Genomic DNA, 24,290 nt, shown 5'->3' with positions numbered 1-24,290 from the left:
CCATATTCCTACTTCTACATCCGTGGCCTGCATGAGTCTTTTTGTTACTTCATAGCACAAGAAATTTCTTCTAAACTGCTTGTCTCTCATAACCCTCATGAGTCCTTTTCAGAGTCACTGGTTCCCAGCACAGCCTGTACTTAACACCACCATTTCTTACAGATATATGTTTGCACAATGTGATGTTGAAACACAGCTCATTTAAATGGATTCTTCTTACCAAGTCATCTAGCTCACACTGTATGACTCTCCTCCCAATATCCCTGAACATTTTGCCACTCATTTGGAAACATACAGACTTTATGAATAGCAATTTCATATTGATAGCAAGCTGATGAAAACGGTGACCAGTATAAATCATGGTGTGTCCCTTCTTCTGTAACTTCCTCAGAAATACTTTGTCAGCATTGATCCACTGCTGATGATTCCTTTGTATTTTGGGAGGCCAGCCACTTCCCAACCCTAGTGGAACACCTCTTCAAGTGTTGCACAGTGCTAATTCTTTAATCAAAAGATCATCAGAAGCAGAAGATAAAAGTAATGGTGTGGTGGTGCATTCCCCCCAATACAGTATTAATTAATGCTCCACAGCAAAGGAAGAAGGAGAAATGTCAAAGTAGGAGGGATAAAACATTATTTTTTTCACTGAGACTAGTATAACAGCTGGGCACAGAAGCCTTGGCAAAGAGGGGAAAGAAGGCTCCTGAATCTGGTGGCAATATTGCCAGATATGACAACAGCAATACTGTCACTAAATGAGTGACAGAAATGGGTAGAAGGGATGACAGATGAGTTTTGCTTAGGAAAATTATTGATAAATGGTAGGTGACAAAGTCTTGTATCTTTAGCTTTGTCTGAAGTGCTCATAAGACACCAGCTATCTCAGAGAGAAGGGAAAGTATTTGTCATTCATAGAGGTGGTGACAGAGCTGCTGTCACCACAATGTTAAGCCAAAAGCTGATTCCCACGGGAGATGAGGAGTTTGGGCATAGAGAGACTGCACAGGATTGCCCTCACCTTCCTCCAAATCTACCCTGTCCTAGAAGTTGTAGCAGATTAATTTAGCCTGCATGAGTAGTTAATCTTTCAGATCAGGAGATGATAAGGCAGACAAAATGACTAGAGGACTGCAAGACAGTTACTCTGCTGTATCATATTCCTGCCTCTTATGGTATAATTTTTTAATCTTAGATAGATAGATAGATAGATAGATAGATAGATAGATAGATAGACAGATAGATAGGTAAGTTTGTTTCTTTAGTCATTCTACCCTTTTCTTCCCTGTCTTCTGTTTCTCTTCTAGATAAACCGTGTCTGGTTCAGTGGGACTCTTCTGCCTTTGATTCATTAAATACGATGTAACAATAACAGCTACTAATTAATAATGTTTTTGGCTATATATGGTGCTATGTATTGCCACTTTAACTCAAATAGTGACTTTCCTATATAAAGCTCCACCTAGTTCCCATGTATTTCAACTCCCTGAGAAGTATTTTTGCATCTTCCAAATTTTAATTATTCTCTAAAGAGTGCATCTCTTGATTTGATTTAAAGAACTCCTATGTAACATATGGATGCCCATATAATGTAGACGGCACAACTCCTCTTTAATGCAGAAGCTTTCTATTTAAAATCAATATGTTCACACTGCTTTAAGTCTCTCTTCTTCACTTCCACGTCCCAGTTCAACAATTTCTAAGCAGCGGGTATCAGAATAAACTTTATTCCGATCCATTTGCTCTACATGTTCTTCTTTTTACTTGGACATTTTCAGCTGGATGAACTGTGAAGTTACTGAACTTGTTGGAGACTTGTGTGAATAGTGCAGGGGAGCGGAATAGGATGGCTGAAGAAATAAAGAGGGATACTGTAAAACTACATCTCCCAGGATGCCTTTTGGCCTACCCGCGTGCGCCGCCGCGCCGGGAGTGACGTTACGGAGACTACAACTCCCAGGCCACGGTGTGGGCACGGCGCATGTGCAGGCGGCGCCACCTTCTCTCTCCTCGGCGGCCTGGCTGCCGAGCGGACGGTGTACGCGGTCAAGATGGCGCTCACCAGGTGGGTCGGGCAGGCCCAGCCGGGCCGTGAGGGCGCTGCGACCCCCCGGGCCGGCCCCCGCCGCAATTCCCCGCCGCAATTCCCCGCCGCGCTGCGGGACTCCGCCGACGGCAGCGGCCGCGGTTAGGGAGCGCGCTGAGAGGCCGCGGCTTCTGGGCAATGGGCCCGTAGGCCGGGCCGCGGCCGCAGGGAGTGTGGCGGGGGCCGGTCGGGCCTGGGGGAACCCTGGCGGGAGCGGATGTTTGGGCCCTGGTCACGGCTCTGCTTTCTCGTGTTAACTGCGGGTGGAAGGAGCTCCTCCGCCTCGCTTGGGTCCGTGGGATTTTGTCGAGGTTTCTTCATCGTCAGAGAGGGAGAGCGGTCTTTGTTATGAGTTGTAGTGTCTCTTGCAGAGCGTGGGAGTGCAGTTCCGGTGGCTGCCCCGGAATCCCGAATTTCTCTGCATACTTTCTTAGTAAATGGACAAAAGGTTTCTGTAGACAAGAAGAGCTGAGAAAGGGGAAATTAAGAAATTGGGTACCCACTTGCCCTTGGCAGGGAGGTGTCAGGCGTCGAGAGGGAAGGTTGTTGTCAGATCTGTCTGTGTGTTTGCCTTGAGAGAAGGGGAGAGCGAGTCACTGGGACTAGGGATATAGGAACACAACATTTATTTCTTCTTCGTAGCAGCGTAAAGAAAAACAGTGGTGTGTGACCTTACTATTGGAAAACGGGCATTCTCACTCTTCTGTTCAAACATTATGTGAATGTGGGTGAATTTAGCATTAGTTTTTTTAAGAATCTTCCAGAATGCTGAGAAAGCACACATTGCCTTTGCCACTCTAATCTCAGAAGTTGCTCTCACATTTACAAGTGCAATGCTCAAGTTTTATAAAGTTGCTTAATCTGTAGAGAGTGATTGTAAGTAAGTATCAAGCATAGCTGAGTGTCCTTGAGTGAAGTTAAAATAATTAACTTTTATGTCATTCTCTTTTGCTTGCTGTCCATGGATATCCAGTTTTTTGCCAGCTCCAACCCAGCTGTCCCAAGATCAGCTAGAACTAGAAGAAAGAGCAAGAGCTCAGAGATCCAGGCAGACTGCTCTGGTCTCCTCACGAAGGGAACCTCCCCCATATGGTTACCGGAAAGGATGGATACCACGGGTGCTAGAGGTGAATATTTGATTTGATACAATAGTAGTGTGTCTGCTAAAAGGGAAAAAAAAAAATCTGGAATAGAAATAAACTCTGAGCACCTTGAATGTGGCTGAGAATGGTGCAAAATCTTACCATGTGCATCATACAGCCTGCTTGATATATTCTTAGGTTGGGAGAGGTTCTAATCTGCCAGGTTTTTTAAAATATTTGATGGTAAACAGGATGGTCTATGTCTACTTCTCTTCAGAGATTGTTGTGTTGTAATATGGAAATATGTTTGTGGCCCTTTGGGTTTACAATTTGTGAACACAAGATTCCCTTGAGAAAGACATCCGTATTGTTCCTCTGTTAGTATTAAATATGCATTCTGGATTATAGCTGAAATAAGCGAACATGTGTGTATCAGAGAAGAGAACATTTCATGTGTTTTGTTCAAAAATGTAGCTGCTGTTGCGGGACAAATTTATTGCAATTGGAAGGAAACTTAAAAATCAGTTAAATATTTGTTGTTTAATTATGGTACTGGCTAAAGGGCTTTCAACAATGTTGTGTGTCATTAGTTGTAATCCTTGCCACTTCTATGTAATCTGAAGTGGAACTGCTAAAGGTAGAGAGAAAATATAGATGTGTAGCTCTGATTACAAAACTGTTTTAGTACAGTTTCTCCCTGTGAGCTGGAAAGGCCTTGCAGTTTGAAGTGATCCTTGACAATGACTTCTGAGACCTGTTCTGATGAGTCACAAGCCAGTGCTCCTGGGACCAAGCATGCTGTTGAAGTTCCATTACAGTAGTTCATGTGTGATCCTACATTGTTTCCAAATACCATAATTTCATCAGCTTGTAACAACATTGCCCTCATTTATGTTTGAGTGCCATTTTTGTAAATCCAACACTGTTCTGTGGTGATCCATGTACTTCAGATAGTAGTTCCAGTGGTTCACTGAAAGAAAACATTCTTATGTGGGTTCAGCAATTAGTCATATGTTGCATATGTATGATGTCAAAAATTACACTTTCATTACACCCAGTGTAGGTTTCCCTTCCTACACTGTTGAGTACTAAAGTTAATATTTTAGTGCTTATTCTTTCTTAATGTTAATAAAGAAATTTTTTTAAGAAGCCAGGTGCTGAAGGGGTGTGAAGTGTTTCCAGCACCATTTGGTGACAAATCAATGTACATCGCAGAAAGCCTGTTAAAGGCTCCTTTCTGCTTCATTAAGTGCAAATTGCAGTAAATGCTTTCAATGCTTTCAAAGCATAACCTTTTTCCAGTGACCCTGGACTACCATTGGTGGGAAATGCAAAACCTGTTCTTAATACATTAAGAGTTATGCAAAAAAAAATTTGAAGAATGACTGAATTTGGTTCTGGCTAATACTTCAACAACTAATTGTTGAATGTGGGATATCCAGTGGAAAATTTCAGATAACAGGAACTATGTTTCAAGGAGCATTTGCAGATGGCATAAGCACGCTGTTCCTGTTTGGAAGTGTTCTGCTTGGTCATTTCAAGTCTCAATCCACTCCATCCCAGTGGTGATAACTACTTGGTCCCATGGTGAGCATGGAGGGAGATTGGGTGTCTTGAGTAGATCATTCTTATTTTTTGATCTGTTTTGTTACCAGACTCTACATAAGCCATGCCGTTGCAACAGAGAAAGGGATAGATGCTCATGCTGCTTTAAGCAAATTCTTCCTCCAAAGCGTTGCATTTGAAACTGTAGTCTGAAATTGTTTTATGAATGGTATCACTGCATCTTCTGTGGTACTGAGCCAGGATGATCTGCTTTAACAAATGTTTTTGATTATCTGTTTATTAAATGCTTTTACACCAACACATTGTAGAAGAGAGGAATAAAGTGTAAGAATTTACAATTCCTACAACGCCTGTTGGGCACTGGCCCAATTTTCAGTGTATTTACATGTCAAAGTAAAGAAAGGCTTGACACATGTAGCATTGTAAAGTTATGAGCTACAGGCTTTGAAAAGAATGGAATGCTTTTTTTATCTTCTTCACTTCATTATGGTGTGAAAAGCAACAAATAACCAGTAGAAGTCTTCATAAAAATGCTGCTCATGTTGTCTTAATATCCACAGTTGCTTTATTTCAGAAGGTCAGTTTTTGAAGTTCTAATTAATAACTCATATGAGAATTAAATACTTAATTTTGTATTGTCTGTAGCATAGTATTGCCTGCACATTCTAGTCAGTAATATCTGTCCCTACTTTGTGCCGGGAATAATTACTGCAAGATGCCTCTCCATTTCAGTGCCTTTTAATAACTGTAAGTTCTCTCATTAATTACTCTCTTACCAGTGAAATAATAAAGTTACTGGAGCATTCTTGCCAAGAATATTTTTGTTGAAATCAATCTGCTCTTTCATTCCATTTTGCATTTTTTTGTCTTTCAGGCATTCACTACTTTTTCTTTTCTGTAGGATTTTGGAGATGGGGGTGCTTTCCCAGAAATTCATGTGGCCCAATATCCATTGGATATGGGCCGAAAAAAGAAAATGTCCAATGCTTTGGCAGTTCAGGTGGATGCAGAAGGAAAAATAAAATACGATGCAATTGCTCGACAAGGACAGTCAAAGGACAAGGTACTATTTCTTCCAATATGTCATCTGGCATGTATACTTGAAAAAGTTGTATGTATGCATTGCATATACTTGAACTCATTGGTCTGGCATTAGCCACATGGATTGTGTCCTCTTTTCTTAAAAACTAAAATAATGTCAGACTGAAATTGTGATCTTCTCTGTAATATAATTAAAAGATGAGGCAAAAATGGTGAAAATCTCTATTCAGAACTTACTTGATAGCTTAGCAATTTTCATTTTCCAAGGAAGGCAAGAAACTGAAAACAACTGTGTCCTCATTTCAGTGCGTAGAGAGAGGGGGTAAAAAAATAGATAGAAAACACAGGTCAGCCTTCAGAGTACTGCACCTTGCATCTTACTGATCCAATATTTGACACTTATGGTCGTTTTCAGTGGTTTTGGGTGCTCTGTTTTTGCTATTGTTGTTTATTTGCCAGTGGTTATACTGCTAAAGTTTTGTGCTGAGTTCAGAAATACCAAGATTCTCATGGAGTTTTTTAGGAGAAACTTCAACTTCCTGTATCCAGTAGCCTTTTTAAAACCAACAGATGACACTTGAGGTCCTAACTAATTTTGAGGCGATCAGGTACTTGAGTCTGCTAAGTCTACTTTAAGGAGTGTTTAAACTTTTCAAGTATGACCAAGTGGGTTACATGGACTTCAATTATCTTAAGCAGATGTTGGGGGCTGGAAAACTGCTTGAGGGCTGACAAAACATGCGACCAGCTGCTTCTTCCAGCAAGCATCTTCTGTAAAGAATAGGGTAACATGAAGAAGGTCTAAACAGAGTGTTAACTATAAAGAGTGTTTTAGCTAATAGATATGAATAGTTGTTGTCAAAATAATTTGACTTCTTGGGCTTTAAATTACGGTGCCTTGAAAAGCTTATGGTTATGTAATATGCCCCATGTCTTACTACATTTGAGGAATGGAGGAAACCAAAATATGAACATTCCCTCTCAAAAAAAAAAAAGGTGGGAATTCTAAGACTATCAGGGAAAATACTTTTTGCAGATACATTTATTGTTTTAAATAGATTCTGCAGCCAGTAGGATTTTATATTGAATTAATAATCTGAGTGTCTAAGCATCACATCTTGCATATCCTCATCCTGTGCCTCATGTGTTACTGCACTGCCATTGAAAAAGATGAGTGCAAACTGATCTGCATGCTGTTATGTGGAAGAAAGTAGTTAGACTGAACAGAAGAAAACAGCGGTGGCAATATTTTTATTGAGGGGACTTTTCTTGGAGTTCCATCAGGCTTTATCTAATGTCTGGCACTATTTTTCAAGAGGAAGGTGTTAAAATATTAATTCTGTTCAAAGACATTTTTCACTAAGTACTTGATACTTCATGCTAAATAGAAGTGTTGCTTTGTCAAAGGCATACAAAATAATATCAAGCAGATAATTAGACAAGAAGTAATGGTACCCATTTTTGGGAAGCTACAGGCCAAATAATAAGAAAAAAAATAGCGTAGTTAAACACTCATTTATAAAACTTGTCATATTCATCTTTACTTACTTGTAGGATTATCTTTAATTTGTGTGTAATAGAATTATTCTGATTGGAATCTTAGTATGCTTCAAAAATTACTAGATATGATAGTAGGCTTGTGGCAAAAGTGACCATAATCTTTTTCTGAGTCTTACTTGGTTTGGAGTTAGGAAAATACTTAACAGGTAGGGTTAAATTTAAGCTGTTAATGTTTGTCATACTTGATTCATGAAGATCTGTGCTTTCATGAACTTTCCATATGGTGTCTATAATGAAGGCAGTAATACTCTCTTTCTCATTCACCAGAATGGAAGAGATGTGGGGCTTTTCCAAAACCAGGTTCTGTAGAACTGTAGACTTAGGGTTTCCTAACCCTGAGCTCTGCCTTCTGGGTCAGGTTGATCTTGATTGCATCCAGGATGTAAATGCTGAGAGTAAAGATTAAGTATAGTGATTCAAAGGGGAGTAGAACTGAGGGAAAAATAGGTAATAGATTCAGAGAATGGTTTGGGTTGGGACACTGTCTGCCAGACCAGGTTGGTCAGAGCCTCATTCATTCTGGCCTTGAATACTTCCAGGGGTGGGCTATCCACAGCTTCTCTGGACAGCTTCACCACCCTCACAGTAAATAATTTCTCCCTAATCCTGATCTAAACCTACCTTCCTTTATCTTAAAGCCCTTCACCCTTGTCCTGTCACTACATGGCCTTGTAAGAAGTCCCTCTCCAGCTTGTAGGTTCCTTTAAGTACTGGAAGGTCTTTCTGGAGCCTTCTCTTCTCCAGGCTGAACACCACCAACTCTCTCAGCCCATCTTCATAGAAGAGGTGCTATAACCCTGTGGTCAACTTAGTGGCCTCATCTGGACCCATTCCAACAAGTCAAAGTTGTCTTTGTGTTTGGGGCCTCACAGCTGGATGCAGCATACCAGCTCAGGTCTCACCAGAGCAGAGTAGAGGGGCAGAATCACCTCCCTCAATCTGCTGGCCACACTGCTTTTGATGTAGCTCAGGATAAAATTGACTTTCTGTGCTGCAACAGGTATTTGAAACAATTTCACTGGAAACAGCAGAATTACTATTTCTTGTTTTGATTTGATTTTCTTTGCAGGAGAAGGTATTGGCAGAGATGTCATAGGGAGCGGTTCTCCAGTGATCTGTGTTGAGTTGAATAATTGAGCGGAATATTTTCTCTTAAGAGCTTCTGATAGTACAGTGTCAGTAGGATTAGATACAGAAATTTTCTTTTCCAGAGAGCTGCAGCCATAATTCAATACTTCTTCAATCTTAATACTTAGAGCTAAAAGAAACAGATACTTAGCAACCTGACAGAAATGAGATGGAGTTTATGAACCTATTCTAGGAGCTACTTGGTCTGAGTTAGGAAGCAAATTTTGCTTTCGCTACAGCTTATGGATTTTTTTGAAGTAGAATTTAGTATTCTGCCTTCTTGTAGAGACAGCAGTTCCATCACCCAGACCCTATCTCTAGATGACCTGTCAGCAGTTTCTACTATTGCAGTGGTTCATCTCCTTTGCATCTGTTCCCTTATGTATTTAAAAAATAGTTGCTTCAGAGAATTTTCCGTGAAAAATACTGACATAAATGTGATAGTCTGACAAGCCTTCTGTTTGGGTTTGGCAGAAATTCTGCTAGACATGAAATGCTGGATAGCGTTGACAGGCCTGGATGCGTGACCTTATGGATCTGCGGATGGAATTCCATCTGGTTGTCGAGATGAAGGATTTCTAGCCTAGCTGTGTGGTTAGCTCTTGTGCTGCTGTAAATTCTTTCAGTACTTTCTCTATTTACGTTACTAAAAGCCAAACTAAAATAATGCATCAATAGTGATATATTTTAGTGAGACTGATGCTATCCCCCTTATTAGCAAAATAAGAACATGTAATTGCATCCTGTATTTTTATGAAGACAGAAGAAAGTGAAATCAAGGAATGGAACTGTTAAGTCCCTTACATTTTTCCAGCCAGAATAACTTTATATGCTGGAGTTGCATTTTTTCTTCATGGCCCAAGACTGTGGCCTATTTGTTAAATGAGAAAAAAACAATCACAAAGCTAATTTATAAGTTTTTTTCCCAAGATGGTTGATTCAGTTGAAACATTTACAAGAGAGTAGTTCCACTGTTGAAGGAAGTCCTGTCACAGCTATGGAACAGGTCAAGATAACATAAATCCAGCTGAAATAATCAAGTGTACTTACTCACAACTTGTTTGCCTTTGTGGCAGAGTTCGGTTTGAAAGTTTGTTACCAGTTTTTTGTCTGGTGTGTGTACCAGGCTTACAACCAGGTAATGATTTCTAAAATTTTATATGCTTCATATGGAGAAAACATTCGTTGACTAGGAAGGAATTAGTGTTACATTGCTTGATAGTAAATTCTTGATGTAGCTATAGGATTGATGAGCACTATACAGGGCTGGTTGAGATATAAAGAACAGAATATTTCAATGTTTTTTGTGTAGCAAATTAATACATTTCTATTAAGACACTTGGATCTGTCAAGTGTCTTGTGAGACTCTGAATAGGATTGATGTCTAAATTCTGCAATGTGGTACAATATCTTAAGCAGTTAGGTAATGCTAGTCTCTTTCTGATTGCAGTGGCATGCAGATTTCTAATTGCTGCCTCTTAAGGCTTCCTCAGCCAGGGAATCACTTAACTGTAGGAAACTTGAGGTTTTTCTTCCTGCCTAGAAGGAGATTCTGCTTTTCAGTAGCAATCAGAGTGAAATATCTAAAACACAGGCTGATGCTTCCTTTCAAATTTTGTAGATTGAAAAATAATAGTGGATAGGCACACTACAATATCAAACAATCCCAGGCTCTTCTTTATCTCAAATGAATGAAATGTCTCAACGTTACTTGTAAAAAAAGATAAATGTCTAGAAAAACAACAAAAAGAAATGTAAATTCTTTATCTGCCTCTTTTTATCACTTCAGAAAAGGACTACAGTTAAAACATGCAAGTGTATAAAGTTTCTGATGTCAACAGAAATATTTGTATTTTCAGGGTAGTTTAATCTATATTGCATATTCTTTCCATAATTAAGTATATTGCCGTTTACATGCAATATTTCAGAGTTTAAATAGTTCATACAGATCATTTGTACCTCAGTGTAAAGTACTTTTTAGATCACTCTTAGACCACCACAAGGAGTACCTTCTTTTATAATTTTTTTTTTTTTTTTTTTTTTTTTTTTTTTTTTCTTTTGGGATGCTTTAAAGCTCCTTCAGCATACTTTGTTCTTCATATTCTTCTTCAGCAAGACACTTGGACTTATGAGTTAATTACCTTAGAGGAACACTTCAGATGTCCTTCATTCAGCATCTGAGAAGCTAGAATATTACTGATACTAATTCAAAGGACTAAAATTTAAGGAGTGAAGGCTGAGAAGTAGAAAATGGCTCTTGTGTGATTAATTAATGCTGAGGATCAAGGTTAATTTTGTAGTTGGACATGTACTGTTTAATGAACTTGAAATAATAGTTCTTGACTTTTAACCCTTTGAACTAAAGCTTCCTATTTTGTTGGCTACATGGGAAGCATTAATGTAATACAATACATTTTTCCCAGAAGCCATCTAATAGTGTTCTTTCCCTGTATTTAAAATTGTGACTTAAAGCTGCCAGCAGCTAGCTGCATGTTGTGTGAAAATTCAAGGACCTGTGTAAAGGGAAGTGTCAAGACTAGACTTGTCAAGTATTTATTTTTTCAAGAAAATAGTAAACATAATGAAGTGAAAAAATCCAGATGCTGGAAAATACTTGTATCAAATTCTTGAGTAATCCTTAAAAACAGAAGTAAAAATGTGCAGGGTTTTATCAGTTTGAAGTCCCTAAAAAAATAAAATACTAGGATTAGGAAGGAGAAAACTGCTGTCTAATGCCAGTTCTGAGAGCAACTTATACAATTTTACTTAACCAGATTGCTTTGTTTCTTCAATTGCTCCATCTGTAAAATAGGGTCCAGAGTATATATATCCTGTTTACATATATATGTAACCAGGTGTTCTATGAGAGTAATTGAACAATGTAGTCGTAATGCATTTATACTTGTATATTTAAATTAGTACCCAAAGTATAGTCTAAGCCTGAAACAATTCCTTTAATACATGTACATTTATTCCTGTTCATCAGCACTAGTAAAATATGATGTCTTCCAGGTTATTTACAGCAAGTACACAGATCTTGTGCCAAAAGAGGTCATGAATGTGGATGATCCTGAACTGCAAAGACCAGATGAGGAGGCAATTAGAGAGGTATTGTATGCTCTGATGTGCCTAGTTAGCAGTGGTAAGCTTTATGTCTTGCAATGGGATAAGATGTACACTGTGGTATTTTTTCTTCAGATAACAGAGAAGACAAGAGCAGCCTTGGAGAAATCAGTCTCCCAAAAAGTTGCAGCAGCCATGCCTGTTAGAGCTGCTGACAAACTAGCTCCTGCACAGTACATTCGGTATGTAGTGCTGATGTTTGTGTAAGATGTTGTGATACTCAAAATGTATTAAAATTGGCATACTTGTTGAATTCTTGAGAACAGAAATTCCTCTTGAATTCTATTCTTCTGTAAGGAATATGAAACTGGCTTCTGTATTTTCAATTAACCCACTAATGATCACCTAATTTGAAGTGTGTGGAAATACATCATTATCATGTAATGATTTATGGCACTTTGAAGGGGTTATTGTTTTAGCAACAAAACACAGATATCCTAGGGATCACTATTAATGATGCTGCTCTGAAAGCAAAGTATTTACTGCAAGTTTCAAGCCACAACAAGACCTGTAACAAAGTTCTTCCTTCACAGAAAATGAGAAGTTGGAAATAATTGGAATTAGGAGGAGGCTGATACTTATTTATGATTTTCTGTTTCAAACACCAAAAAATTTCATGGCAGGGTTACACTTGGCTTGAGGTTAATTCTGAAAAAAAATATGGGAAGAGGTTCTTAATGAGCAGTAAGAAGACACCAGGGCTTCACAGATAGAGGTAGGAAGTATTGCAACAAGCTATGTGTACTGTACTTGTTTTTCTTCCATTTCAGAATTTAGGTTGAAACAGGAGACTGTAGCCCTGGAGAGAAGTTACATTCTGTCTGGTGTAACTGAGTCTGCACTCAGTGGAGTACCATCTGTACAGTTACCTGCTGCTGACATTCATAGTGGGGTAGTCTTAAACTGTTGTGGATAAAATTAAACCCCAGCTAGAGCAGCGAACTGAGTAAAAATGGAGGTGGGAAAGGATTATCTGTGTGCAGAGAACTGAGCACTGTGTTTATTCAGGTACACACCATCTCAGCAAGGAGTTGCATTCAACTCTGGAGCAAAACAGAGAGTTATTCGGATGGTGGAAATGCAGAAGGATCCCATGGAGCCTCCAAGATTCAAGTAAGTATTCACTTGTTCATGGAAAATAGAAGATTCTGAAGTGTATTTCTGTGCAACATGATAATTGTAATTGTTTTCTTATTTACTCAGAATTAACAAGAAGATTCCACGAGGACCACCATCTCCTCCAGCACCTGTAATGCACTCTCCAAGTAGAAAGGTACGAAATGCCATAGCTGTTCACAGTTTTGAATGCTTAGGTGTGTCCACAGATTCTTCTTTTAGTTCATTTCTGTGTACGTTCTCCTTACTGATTTTTTGATGTGATGTTGAGTGATAAATTTGGTGCCCAGTGTGGTCTTCTTGTTTGGTTTTTTTTCCATTTGGGCAGTTCTGAAAGTAACTGTCTTTTCAGTTTTAACTTGTCTAAGGTGGAGTAGATGTGTCATGTATTTTATGCCAGGCTGCATTGTTGAATTTGTTCATGGCATGAATGAGTTGACCAAGGCTTTAGCCTGGGTACTCTTATGTTGCTTTTTGACAACACTGTTAAACTAATCCTTAATAACACTAACTTGTGTCATTAAGGATTAGCTCCTTCTGAAAGATTAGTGTAGTGGTCGTTCATTGGTTTGGTACAACTTGAATAGCTGCTAAATGTGCAGATGTTAACAGGCTGGCTGTGAGTTATGCCTGTGTGATGAAAGCTTAAGAGGCTGCTGAAGAGCTGTTGGGGCTTTATTCAGTGTTGGCAAAGATACACCGCAAAAATAAATCCCATGACAGAGGGTTTGGAACCAGCTGATCTCTAAGGTCCCTTCCAATCAAACCATTCCTTGATTCTGTAATCATACTGCTGCTAAGAAGAGTTGGGATTTTGTTATGGAGTCCTGAACTTTTTACTCTAACTTACTTCAATACTTTCATAGTTTCTTTGAGAAAGAAAACAGTATTTCCTTTTACTATAAGTCTAAGATGATTTTGCTTCTTCTCTTAAATCAGATGACTGTGAAAGAGCAGCAAGAGTGGAAAATTCCTCCATGCATTTCAAACTGGAAAAATGCAAAGGTAATTAAATTGTCATAAACTAACTTTTCTAATGTTGTACCCTGATGGAAAACTTCTATGAATGATTTAAGCTTCAATTGTACTGATTTTAAACATCTAGAGTCAGGTAAACTGGCTGCTTCCAACATGGAGAGCACTTGATGATACAGTTAATTTTTCTTCAGTTTGGCATATGAGGATTGTCCAGTTGAGAGTATAGGAACTGAGAGCAGATATGTTGCTTCATGGCAGAGATAATAAATTTTGAGAGGAAAACATTGTATTAGTTAAAATACCCATAATAGTGCAGTCCAAAGTCAAAATTTCTCAAGGTCACAAAGTAAAGCCAGCTAAATGGAAAAGGAGCAGATTATCAGAGACCCAAGCATGTTTCTTTTTAATACTGCAGTCCATTTTTTGGAAAGTTTTCCTTGTTGCATTCTTTCATTAATTAATTTTTATCACTGGTCAGCTATCTATTTTTGTTCCTTGTTTAAGTAGGTATGTCCTATCCCTTTGATTTTTATCAGTCATTAAGTTTATGTTCTTAGAGAGGGGAGAATTAATTTGCTGCAGTAACTAGTCTAATCATTCTGAAATGTACTGAACGGTTGTCCTGAGACAGCCTCTTCAAATGGAGGAAGGAAAAGCTACATGTTTGGATGTTACTTTTTTTTTCCTACCCCAACACAGCTGTCTAACTGGGACTGATGCTAATTAGGAGATCAAATTTTTAGGTTACAGATGCTAAAACCAAAGCAAAAATTTTGTAGAGCTTACTAAAATAATCTTAAAATATAATCTATAAATAATTTTGAGTTTCAGCTTTGGTAAACAAAATTGGCATTTAGTGTGTCTTACTTTTGCTGGCTGCCTTGTCCCTTACTTTCTCATTTTGAATCAGTTAATCTCTTAACAGGTATAGAAACAGTTTAGGTAAAACAATTTTTAAGCAAAAAATGGTAAAACAGCTTAGACACTGGGGAAGCTGTTATCTGTAGTTCTTAACACAAAGCAAAAAGTGGACCTTATCACTTGAAAACTGTCTTTTGTCATAAGATGAACCTTGAGGGGAAGCTGTGATTTGGATTTGTTGGGAGGATGGAATTGGAGTGAAACTTTGTATTACCTGGCAAGAATTTGAAGTACATATGAAAAGGCGATCCATTGAGGCATAATAATGATGGGCTGTGAATTTTGTGTTTTTGTTTCCTTACACAACAAATACAATAATGCTTGTTATTACAAATACTGTTTCTGTGATTAACTGCCCCTCTGTTTCCACTGTAGGGTTACACCATTCCATTAGATAAGCGTCTGGCTGCAGATGGCAGAGGGTTGCAGACTGTTCATATTAATGAAAACTTCGCCAAACTTGCTGAGGCACTCTATATTGCTGACAGAAAGGTCAGGTAGTTCTTTAAACTGTTTTGTTCCATACAGTTTTACCATCTTTGTATATTAATTTCCTTCAGAAAATCAGCTGTGAATAGGCTATAGCTTTTTGATTTGTCCTGCTTCTTCGCTAATCTAAGACTTAAGGCCTTATCCCCACTCTGAATCATGGGCTCAGTGTGGATTAAGTTATTGGAAGTCATGGGTCTTGTCTCTCAGCTCTAACTGCTGTGGCTGATGGGCTTTAAGCTTCCTAATTTTGGCTTCATTTCTGTCTTGTTTACTGCCTAGCTCCATGACAGATCTGCTTGTATCACAGGTGCTATGCTTTTGGTATTTTTAACTGTCTTATTTGTGCAGGCTCGTGAGGCAGTAGAGATGCGTGCCCAAGTGGAGAGGAAGATGGCTCAGAAGGAAAAGGAGAAACACGAGGAAAAGCTCCGAGAAATGGCTCAGAAAGCCAGGGAGAGAAGAGCAGGGATCAAAACCCATGTTGAAAAAGGTACATTTCTTTGTTATGAAGACGCTATGGCTTTTTTTAATACTCTGAAGTGTAGGTTTGGAGCAACAATCTGGGAACTTAAAATATCTAAATACCAGCTGAAATTTCTAAGCATGACATCAGTTCATGCTTTTATTGGTTAATTCACTGGCTGGTTTGATGGGATACAGGTTTGAACCTCAGATCAGTATGTTGATGTGTACAGGTTTAGGACACTGAGAATTTTGGAGTTAATGCATCAGTGCAAGTGATGGCTTTCATGGACAGTTCTAAAGTAATTTTTTTAAGCTTATTGCTGATGAAGGGCAGCTTTCTCTAGAAGAACTTAACCATCTTTAAGTTTTCAAAGGTGGTAAATGCAATATTCTGGCTCTTGCACTGTTGTAACTGATCTTGCAGAGCTGCAGTTTTGTTGGCCAGTAGGCCCTAAAAAACCCTGCTGCCAACCTAACTAAATTGTCTCCATTGTGATGTCTTACGTTCTGATTGAAATTACACTTCAAAGATCAAGTTGATGAAATTAGAGAGTGGTTACGATCTCTCCAGAAGATGGAGGGATATGGTCATACAATGCCAAATCCTGCAGCTGGGATGTACTAACCTCTTACCAGCAGGCTGGGGGCTGGCCAGCCAGAAGAGCCACTGTTGGAGTTGTAGTGGACAATATGCTGAATATAAGCTAGCAGTGTGCCCTGGCAACAGTAATGCTAAGGGCATACAAAGCTGCATCTGTAGGAGTGTAACCAGTAAATCAAAGGAAGTAATAATTTCCTTTTATTGGTGGCCTGTTAGACTGCATTTAGAATACTTTATGCAGTTGCGGGCTTCCAGGTACAAGAAGGACATCGATAAATGGGAGTCAGTTCAGTGGAAGGCCATCAGAAATGTCATGGGACTCAAGTAACTGCCTGGAGATGCTGAGAGAATAAGGCTTGTTCTGCTAGGATGTGATGTGCCATTGGGGCCAGATAATGGGAAGATTACCCACAAGGTCATCCCACAATCATCCCTAAATGATTATCAGAGCTCTTCACCAAGTTGACAGTGGAAGAATGAGACAGTGGCCAAGAGTTGAAGCAGGAGTTTCAACTGTGTCAGGAGAAAAAGTTTCACCATGAGGACAAATAGCAGTGGAACAGGTTGTCTAGGAAATCTGCCAGTCTCTAACCTTGCAGGTTTTCCTCACCTGAGTGTGAAAAAGCCATGTGCAACCTGGTTTGAATATGAGTGTTGATAGCAGGAGGTTGTGAATTAGACTCCCTTCCAACCTGGGTGATTTTCTGATATTGCATCACAGAATGTTCTTCAAAACTGTTAAATCCCTGCATGTTTCAATTAGATTTTTATGCTTAGAATTATGATATAATCTGTAAATGTTTTAGGATATTAATTCCTAGACAGACAATCATTCTAAGCTCTTTAAAGTTGGAAGAACATAGTTGTTAGGATATGTCTGCTCTGACTTGCCAAGGACAGTCACTTGCTTGAGGCATAAGAAAGCCATGGTGTTAGTGTGTTCAGTTTATTTGAAGTATAACAGTTTAAGTAGTGCTAAGGGTCATTACTCTTCTGTAAAAGAATACTGAATTAAATTACTGTGGCAATGTCTGTGGCATAATTAATTCAAACTTTAAATATTTGTCTATAATGAGTAATCTTGTACTTGTTCAGAGGATGGAGAAGCTAGAGAAAGAGATGAAATCAGACATGACCGGCGCAAAGAAAGACAGCATGACAGAAATCTCTCTCGGGCAGCCCCTGATAAAAGGTGAGTCACAAAAAAAAGCTGGTTTATTCCTGTGGTAGCACTGGCTTCCCCACTAGGGAACGTATTACTGGGCTTTCCTTTTCTTGATGTAAGTGCCTGAATTGTATCTTGTGGAGATAGTCACTGGTATGAAGCACAGTTTGTTCATTGTATGAGAAGGTATTACTGTGTTAAAATTCTCCAGTACTCTCTTCAAAATGTAGAATTTTTCACATGAATGGGAGAGAGGGGGTGTGCTGTATTGGTTTTGGGTGGGTTTTCCTTCAGCAGGACCTCAGTATGTTCAGGTTTAATTAACATGTTGACAGCAAAGATTGAAAGCTGAATCTTCTCATTTTGGTGAGACCAGAGTTAGAATAGTGGCTTTGTTTCTTGAAGCTGTTCATTTTAAGTAAGCTTAGATTTATGAAGATAGGCTGAAGTATCTTATTAGCTGAAGCCACTGAGATTTCTTGAGTGCAAATGATTTCTGGATGCTTAAAATCTCCAATATGTTGAAATTGGATTGCTTGGCCTTTCCAGAATATAACTACACTGATTCTTGCAAAAAATAAGTATGACATTTTAGACCAAGTCAGCTTGATGTGAATTGCAGATAGTGGAAAGCAAATTTAAATGTCATGCCCAGCTGAACATAACTTTGCCAAATGTTTCCTTTGCCAGGAGACAAATTTTAAATGTTACCTAGTAAGGAAGAACAACAGTCAAAATTTGGCTCCTGAGGAAAATCGTTACCAAGGAATACAGGATCAGGTTGCAATTGAGCATGTCAACAAGTATGGTTTACTGACCTCATAAAACTTTCAAATTTTTCATTCAGGTCAAAGCTGCAAAGAAATGAGAACAGAGATATCAGTGAAGTTATTGCCCTGGGGGTCCCCAACCCCAGGCCATCCAATGAAATCCAGTATGACCAGAGGCTGTTCAACCAGAGCAAGGTAAAATACCCTTTCACAGCTGTGTAGCTTTTTTAGCAGAACATGCTCATCCTTCCTTTGTGGGTACAGCTGGAATACTAAAGGAAGCCAGTTCTCATGGTTGGTGTGGATATATTCAGAAAAAAGTTATTTATGTAAGTGATCAGGAAACTATTGATTTCCTTTATCCAGAGCCTATGCAAAGGAAAAAAAAAAAGAAAACAACATTGAATATTTTAAGTGTATAGCTGGATTAAAGTGTTTTTGTTGTCAGTTTTCTCACTGGGGAGTGGGGAGAAAAATTATTTTGCCTTCAAGCTGCAGTGACCTCATTTTCTTCTCTTTTACAAATGTACTGACTGAAAAGGAAATCTGCCTTCAGAGAGAAGCAAGTAAATGCTCTCTATTCCCATTACTGCTTGTGTTAATACTTCTGAAGATATAAACAGTTAACAGCAACATTTATTTTCCCTGAATTTTATACTATTCAGAGATGACAAAATAGATTTGGCTTCAGCAAATCCCTCAATACACCTGCAGTTTGTCAATCACTCTTTTTCATGTTTGCAATGAAAGACTTGCAGGCAAGAAGGGAAAGCTGATGAACCAAAAATGAACAAGCAGACACTTCTACTTTCAGAGCTTATATAAGCCTCTGTGTGATTTGGATCAGTCAGCTTAAATCATGTTTTCCAGAAATTCTGAATAATACACATTTCTGTATGGTTGTACTTAGCTATTACAGACAGCTGTACTTTCAGGGCAGACTGAAATGATCCATTATTCTAAAATGTGGATGGCCTGTAATCTTTCCTATTGCTATCTGGAAGAGTATTACTGAGGCTTGTAATGTCATGTTCTCTGGACTTAATCCCAGACCCAAACCCACTCATATCCTCATGCAGTGCTTGGAGTCATTTGAATCAATAATAAATTACACCATGTTGTCTTTGTGTAACCGTGTAACATCATCAGTGCATTTTGTTGTCAAAATAAGTTAGCTGAAGGTTTGTTGATTAACTTGTGCTGTTCTTCACAGGGTATGGACAGTGGGTTTGCTGGAGGAGAGGATGAAATTTATAATGTTTATGACCAGCCTTGGAGAAGTGGCAAGGATATGGCCCAAAACATCTACAGGCCAAGTAAAAATGTGGATAAGGACATGTATGGTGATGATCTAGAGGCTCGAATAAAGACTAACAGGTAAGGAAATAAATATAAGAAATATTCTTAATTAGTACTCTAAATATAGTCAACTGAGCATCATCTTCTCCTGCAGGTTTGTTCCCGACAAAGAGTTTTCCAACTCGGATCGTAACACCAGAGGCAGGGGCAGAGATGGACCAGTTCAGTTTGAAGAGGATCCATTTGGTTTGGACAAGTTTCTGGAAGAAGCTAAGCAACACGGTGGTTCTAAACGGCCATCAGACAGCAGCCGCCCTAAGGAACATGAGCATGAGAGCAAAAAGAGGAGGAAGGACTGAATGCCTCTGCTCCTTGAGAGGTAGGGAAATGGACTGCAAGCTTGGACTTCATGCAAAAGAATTTTTAATATTGTGTGTACAGGAGGATGGTGTTGTAACACAGCAGCTCACAATTCTGGCCGTGTGGATATATACACACACTAATTTGTCTACATAGGACAGCTACCCAAGGAGAGAGAAGACGTGTAGACCACTTTGAAACATTTCATAAGGGAATTAATTACTGTTTAGCAAGTTTTCTGATTTTGCTGATTCCCCATTGCCCAGCATCTCAGGGTAAGAATGTAGCCCCCTTCCTACAGCTTTAGTTTCTGTAGGTAGCTAAAGCTTTGACTTGATCTGTTAAAAGCTTTCCTGCTGTATATAATGATTGTCTTATGTTGTAACAGATGCTGGGGTGTTAATGATTTGGTGTTTCAGTGTGGCTATAGTTTATTTGAACAAGGCAGGGGAAACAGCTGGCTTCTGTTTTAAAACAAGTACTCATTCATAGTTTCTCAGTAATCTTTATTTTAGTTTCTTTAAATTTAGTGAAATAAAGCCTCCTTCCATCACTCACTTTGACTCTTCCTTTGACTGCGTCTTCTACGGATCTGCTGCCTGAGAGTAAGCTGAAAACAATGGAAATTATTGAAATTAGCTAGGCAAGAATGTTTTGTTCTTTTTCATTTCTGATCACCCACAACATTGATATAGAAAGGAGAAGCTTTATAACCAGTTCAGTTTCACAAGCCCCAAGCCAGGGCTTTCCTGACAGGAAAGTTGAATATATGTGCAAAGCAACTGGTAGTGGTACCAGCAAAATGCATCTTGAAAGCTTGTGCTTTCCACTGTAATTAATAAAAAGTAACTGTCTAAACCTAGCCTAGAAAAAAGTGGAAAAAGTGCTTATGTATTCTAGAGAAGCCTGCACTTTTTAAGAAATGAAAATAACTACTGTTTGCCTTCTGCTTTTTATTTCACTATAAAAAAGCCTTTTAGCTTGCACCTCTTGTGAGAGTACAGTCTTTGAAGCCTAGGCAGTTAAGTGCATGTGGCTATCCCTTACAGCCTCAAGAATAAAAAGCAGCAAAAATTTGCAGGAAATTGACACTAAATACTATGCTATTTCTAGTACCTAATTTGGTAATTGCATACAGATAACATCCTAGTTCAGCACACTTTAGGAAGAACCAGCCTGCTGCCTATTCTTTAAAACTGTGAGCCTACTCACAGTTTAAGGAGTCTTGATTTCTGCTCCCATTTTTGTACCACAGTTGGAACTCACAGTTTGGTTCTTCTTGAGAATAGGTACTGAAGTAACCACCGCTAATGACAATTGATGCAGTAATACACACAACCACAATACTGCAACACTGAAGTCTCTTGTCAACATCTCCTAGCATTTAAATCTCAAAATAAGAAACTAGTTATCAAACGGATATTGAAGAATTCTTATTAATTAATCAAAGGCTTGAGCTGATTGTGTCTGATACACCAGCCTGCCTGTTGCTTGTGGCTTCACTCTGTACTACACCATCTGAGTAGTTTTATCAGCTCAAGCACATGTAAGTCTGTAAGAAAATCCCCTATTTAGGGAACATACCAGATGCAAGTTTCTAATTATTTTGAGAGCTGTTAATATGTCAGTGGCTTTCAGCAGCCATTGACTCGCTGTTCTTCATTATTCCTTATCTGTTAACACCACTGCACACTAAATGTTGGGAAAGCAGTGAGAAGGTCTTGTTCTGTTTCTGTGCTGGAGGAGAGTTGTCTGGCTCTAGCTGACCAGTCAAGGACAGACACTTTTATATGTATACTAGATCATTACACTGTCTCAATACTGTACACTAATGCACTGAGATTGCCAAAGTGGTGTGTTTTTCCTTTACTAACATTTAAAATGTTAAAGATGGACAGAATGAGACCCTACACCTAAAGCAAATTTAGAGTTGTCTTGAATATATGAAAGCAAGCAGCTGATTTCTCCTGTGTGAAATGACAGCTGAAGAAAAATTTCACTAAAGTTCAAAGCTTAGCATCACTTAATCTTTATCATGTTCCCCCTGCCACTCAACATCCAGATGAGATGCAGAAACCAGCATTACAAACTGCAAACTAACTGCATAGCATATCCCAGACAATTTTACTGCATTCACATTACTTTAGCATAGCAGGAGTTTTTAGTCTCTTGAGTGTGATCTCTCGGGTATCTCTATGATCTTGACCCCTAACAACTCCAGTTGAGAGGAGGGAATAAACAGAAGTAGTAATGAGTTAAAAAACATTAAGAGAATACTGAGTGGCAAAATCCTAACCACATTTTGAAAGAATATGTCATGTTTTCATGTTATTGTGTCCAGTTGAAGGCAGAGTCAACTAGTCACATTACTTCATTAAAGGAATTAGCACATTACCTTGGAACCTTCAAGAATGTGGGACTCCTTCTGTAACACACTCTCAACAACTTCTGGAGCTGAGAACTTAATCCAGCAGTAACGTCTGTGAAAGCCTGTATCTCTGTCCTAATTACCAGTTAAAAAAAAAAAAAAAAAAACAAAATGCAATTACTGTAAGAAATAGTCACATAGGCTGTTAAAAATTTTCTACAGATACTGAATTTAAGGATTCAGAAATTATCAGAGGAACTGGCACACTTGCTGTTTCAGGAGCCTTTTACACACTAAGACATTTGCTGTCAGTGACAGCATGGGGGGGTCTAGCAAAGGCTGTTCTACATCCCTTTCAGTTTGAATCCAGCAGTAATAACAACAACAACTCACAATTTTAAGATATAATTGAAGACTGGAATAATGTATAGACAGTAGTTTCAAACTGCAGTGTTTATCTACTAATAAGCCAGTCACAACAGAAGTGACATTTAAATGGCCAAGGTACTTGAAAAACATTCAGCAAGATAAAGCAGCTGCTTAAGAGACTATGAAAGCAGAGTGCATCAGAATGACAAGCACTTATTGCTCTAAAAAAAAGTTATTTTTAGAAATACTTTGCCAGTCAGAAAAGACAGTTGTTAATAAACAGGTGATAATGAGGAAAAGACAGGTGTATCTAAGTGACTTCTATCCCTACTCTGATCCCACTCAGAGCTCACAACAGCTCAGCCACTCTCACCACCAGGCACAACTGGCAACACTTCCAAACCACCTACAAGGTACTGCCTGGTTTCAGTATCACAGTGCTGTCTAAATGAGGCTGTCCTACATTGGTGATTTTTGTACCTCTGGGTTTTAAGCATTAATGAAACTCCTCAAGTAATCACTGAATCTGAATGTACACGCATGAATCACTTGAATCAGTGATGGAGGTGGGTTTGTGGTAAGCTGCCAGACTCTGCAACAAAACTGCAGTCTGAGGTGGGCTTGAGGAAAAACATGAGAGGCAGGCGCCTAAGCATTAAGTGTTCAGAACAACCAGCTTGTTTCAAACTCTCCGTTTCCAAACTAATCCTCAACAGAGAGTGAATCCATCAGCTCACTAACTTAAGTTCACTACACACTGAGCTTAATTTAACAGGATTACTTCATGTGGAGAAACATAAGCAGACATAACCTTTGCACTTCCAGCAATGGCCTGCAATTTACCTGCAAAGGAACACTTTTTTTATCTCTAAAAAAGTGCACTAGATACTAGGATCCCTGACCTATACACTCAGAAGATAAACAGCCTAAACGACACAGGCACTGACAGCACCTTGCAGAGGTTATGGGTTTTGTGTCAGCCCTGTAATCTGGCTGGGGTCTGAATCCACAGCAGGAAAAGATAGTAGGTTCGTACCCACACCTTTAGTTTTTGACCAGTGAGACCAGGCACACAAAAACTCTATTCTCTGTCAGAAGAATGATAACACGATGATAAAGAAGCTAAAAGCACTTTTAGATTAATTATTCAGAAATGGCAGCATCGGCAGGATGTGAAGGATGTACACTGTAAAGCTCTTTGAAGGCAAATGAAAACCACAATAAGGCCGAGCGCTCGCAAACAAGTGGTGGCGCTCCGGGAAGAAGGAGCTAAGGACAGAGAGCACTGGAAACCCCTCTAGAGTTTAACATAAGGCGTCCGGACTGCAGCTCCGAGGAAGTGGGGAAGCTGCTTCGGGGCAAGGCCTCAGCCGCAGGAGCAGCCGGCGGCTCTTCCCCGCTTCGCCGAGAACACGCGATCTGGGGCCCGGAGGACGCGCAGGTACTCACGAAGGGCAGCTGGCACCTCTGCACCGGCCCGAACTGGGAGAAGTACTCCTTCAGCTCCTCTGTGGAAAAACACAGCTGGTTACGCGGGCCCGGCACCTCCGCGCAGCCGCGCCGCCCTGGCCCGACCCCCGGCCTGTACAGGCGCACGCGGCAGGGCCGCCCCACCCCGCCAGCCCCAGCAGCGGTGAGGAATGGGAGCGGGGTCGCAGACTCACTGCTCGATACCGTCCAGGGAATCTCAGCCACGAAGATATCGAAGAGCCGCCGGGAGCGGCGCCCGGCCTCCCGCACTGCACTGGCCGCCGCCATGTCGGGACTGCGGTGAGAGGGAGGGACGGAGAGAGAGAGAGGCGG

General features: G+C 39.6%; 2 protein-coding genes across 2 annotated transcripts; one reads left to right on the top strand and one right to left on the bottom strand.

Annotated features, from left to right (window-relative positions):
- Window positions 1-1,972: 1,972 nt before the first annotated feature.
- SNW1 (SNW domain containing 1) lies at window positions 1,973-20,307 on the top strand. Its single transcript, XM_005520225.3, has 14 exons — window positions 1,973-2,062; window positions 3,057-3,210; window positions 5,633-5,794; window positions 11,473-11,568; window positions 11,659-11,765; window positions 12,592-12,696; window positions 12,787-12,856; window positions 13,639-13,704; window positions 14,974-15,090; window positions 15,439-15,580; window positions 17,252-17,348; window positions 18,169-18,286; window positions 19,305-19,468; window positions 19,545-20,307. The coding sequence occupies exons 1-14, from the start codon at window positions 2,049-2,051 to the stop codon at window positions 19,747-19,749; spliced, it is 1,617 nt and encodes a 538-aa protein (XP_005520282.1). The 5' UTR covers window positions 1,973-2,048; the 3' UTR covers window positions 19,750-20,307.
- Window positions 20,240-24,275, bottom strand: SLIRP (SRA stem-loop interacting RNA binding protein). The gene is made up of 4 exons (XM_005520224.3): window positions 24,152-24,275; window positions 23,937-23,995; window positions 22,146-22,253; window positions 20,240-20,360 (listed from the first exon to the last, which is right to left on the bottom strand). The coding sequence occupies exons 1-4, from the start codon at window positions 24,243-24,245 to the stop codon at window positions 20,301-20,303; spliced, it is 321 nt and encodes a 106-aa protein (XP_005520281.2). The 5' UTR covers window positions 24,246-24,275; the 3' UTR covers window positions 20,240-20,300.
- Window positions 24,276-24,290: the final 15 nt, after the last annotated feature.

The sequence above is a fragment of the Pseudopodoces humilis genome, chromosome 7 (assembly GCF_049639895.1).
Source record: "Pseudopodoces humilis isolate 2021_Gansu_Grassland_sample_001 chromosome 7, ASM4963989v1, whole genome shotgun sequence".
Lineage (NCBI taxonomy): Eukaryota > Metazoa > Chordata > Aves > Passeriformes > Paridae > Pseudopodoces > Pseudopodoces humilis.
This window is presented reverse-complemented; position numbering and strand designations above follow the sequence as displayed.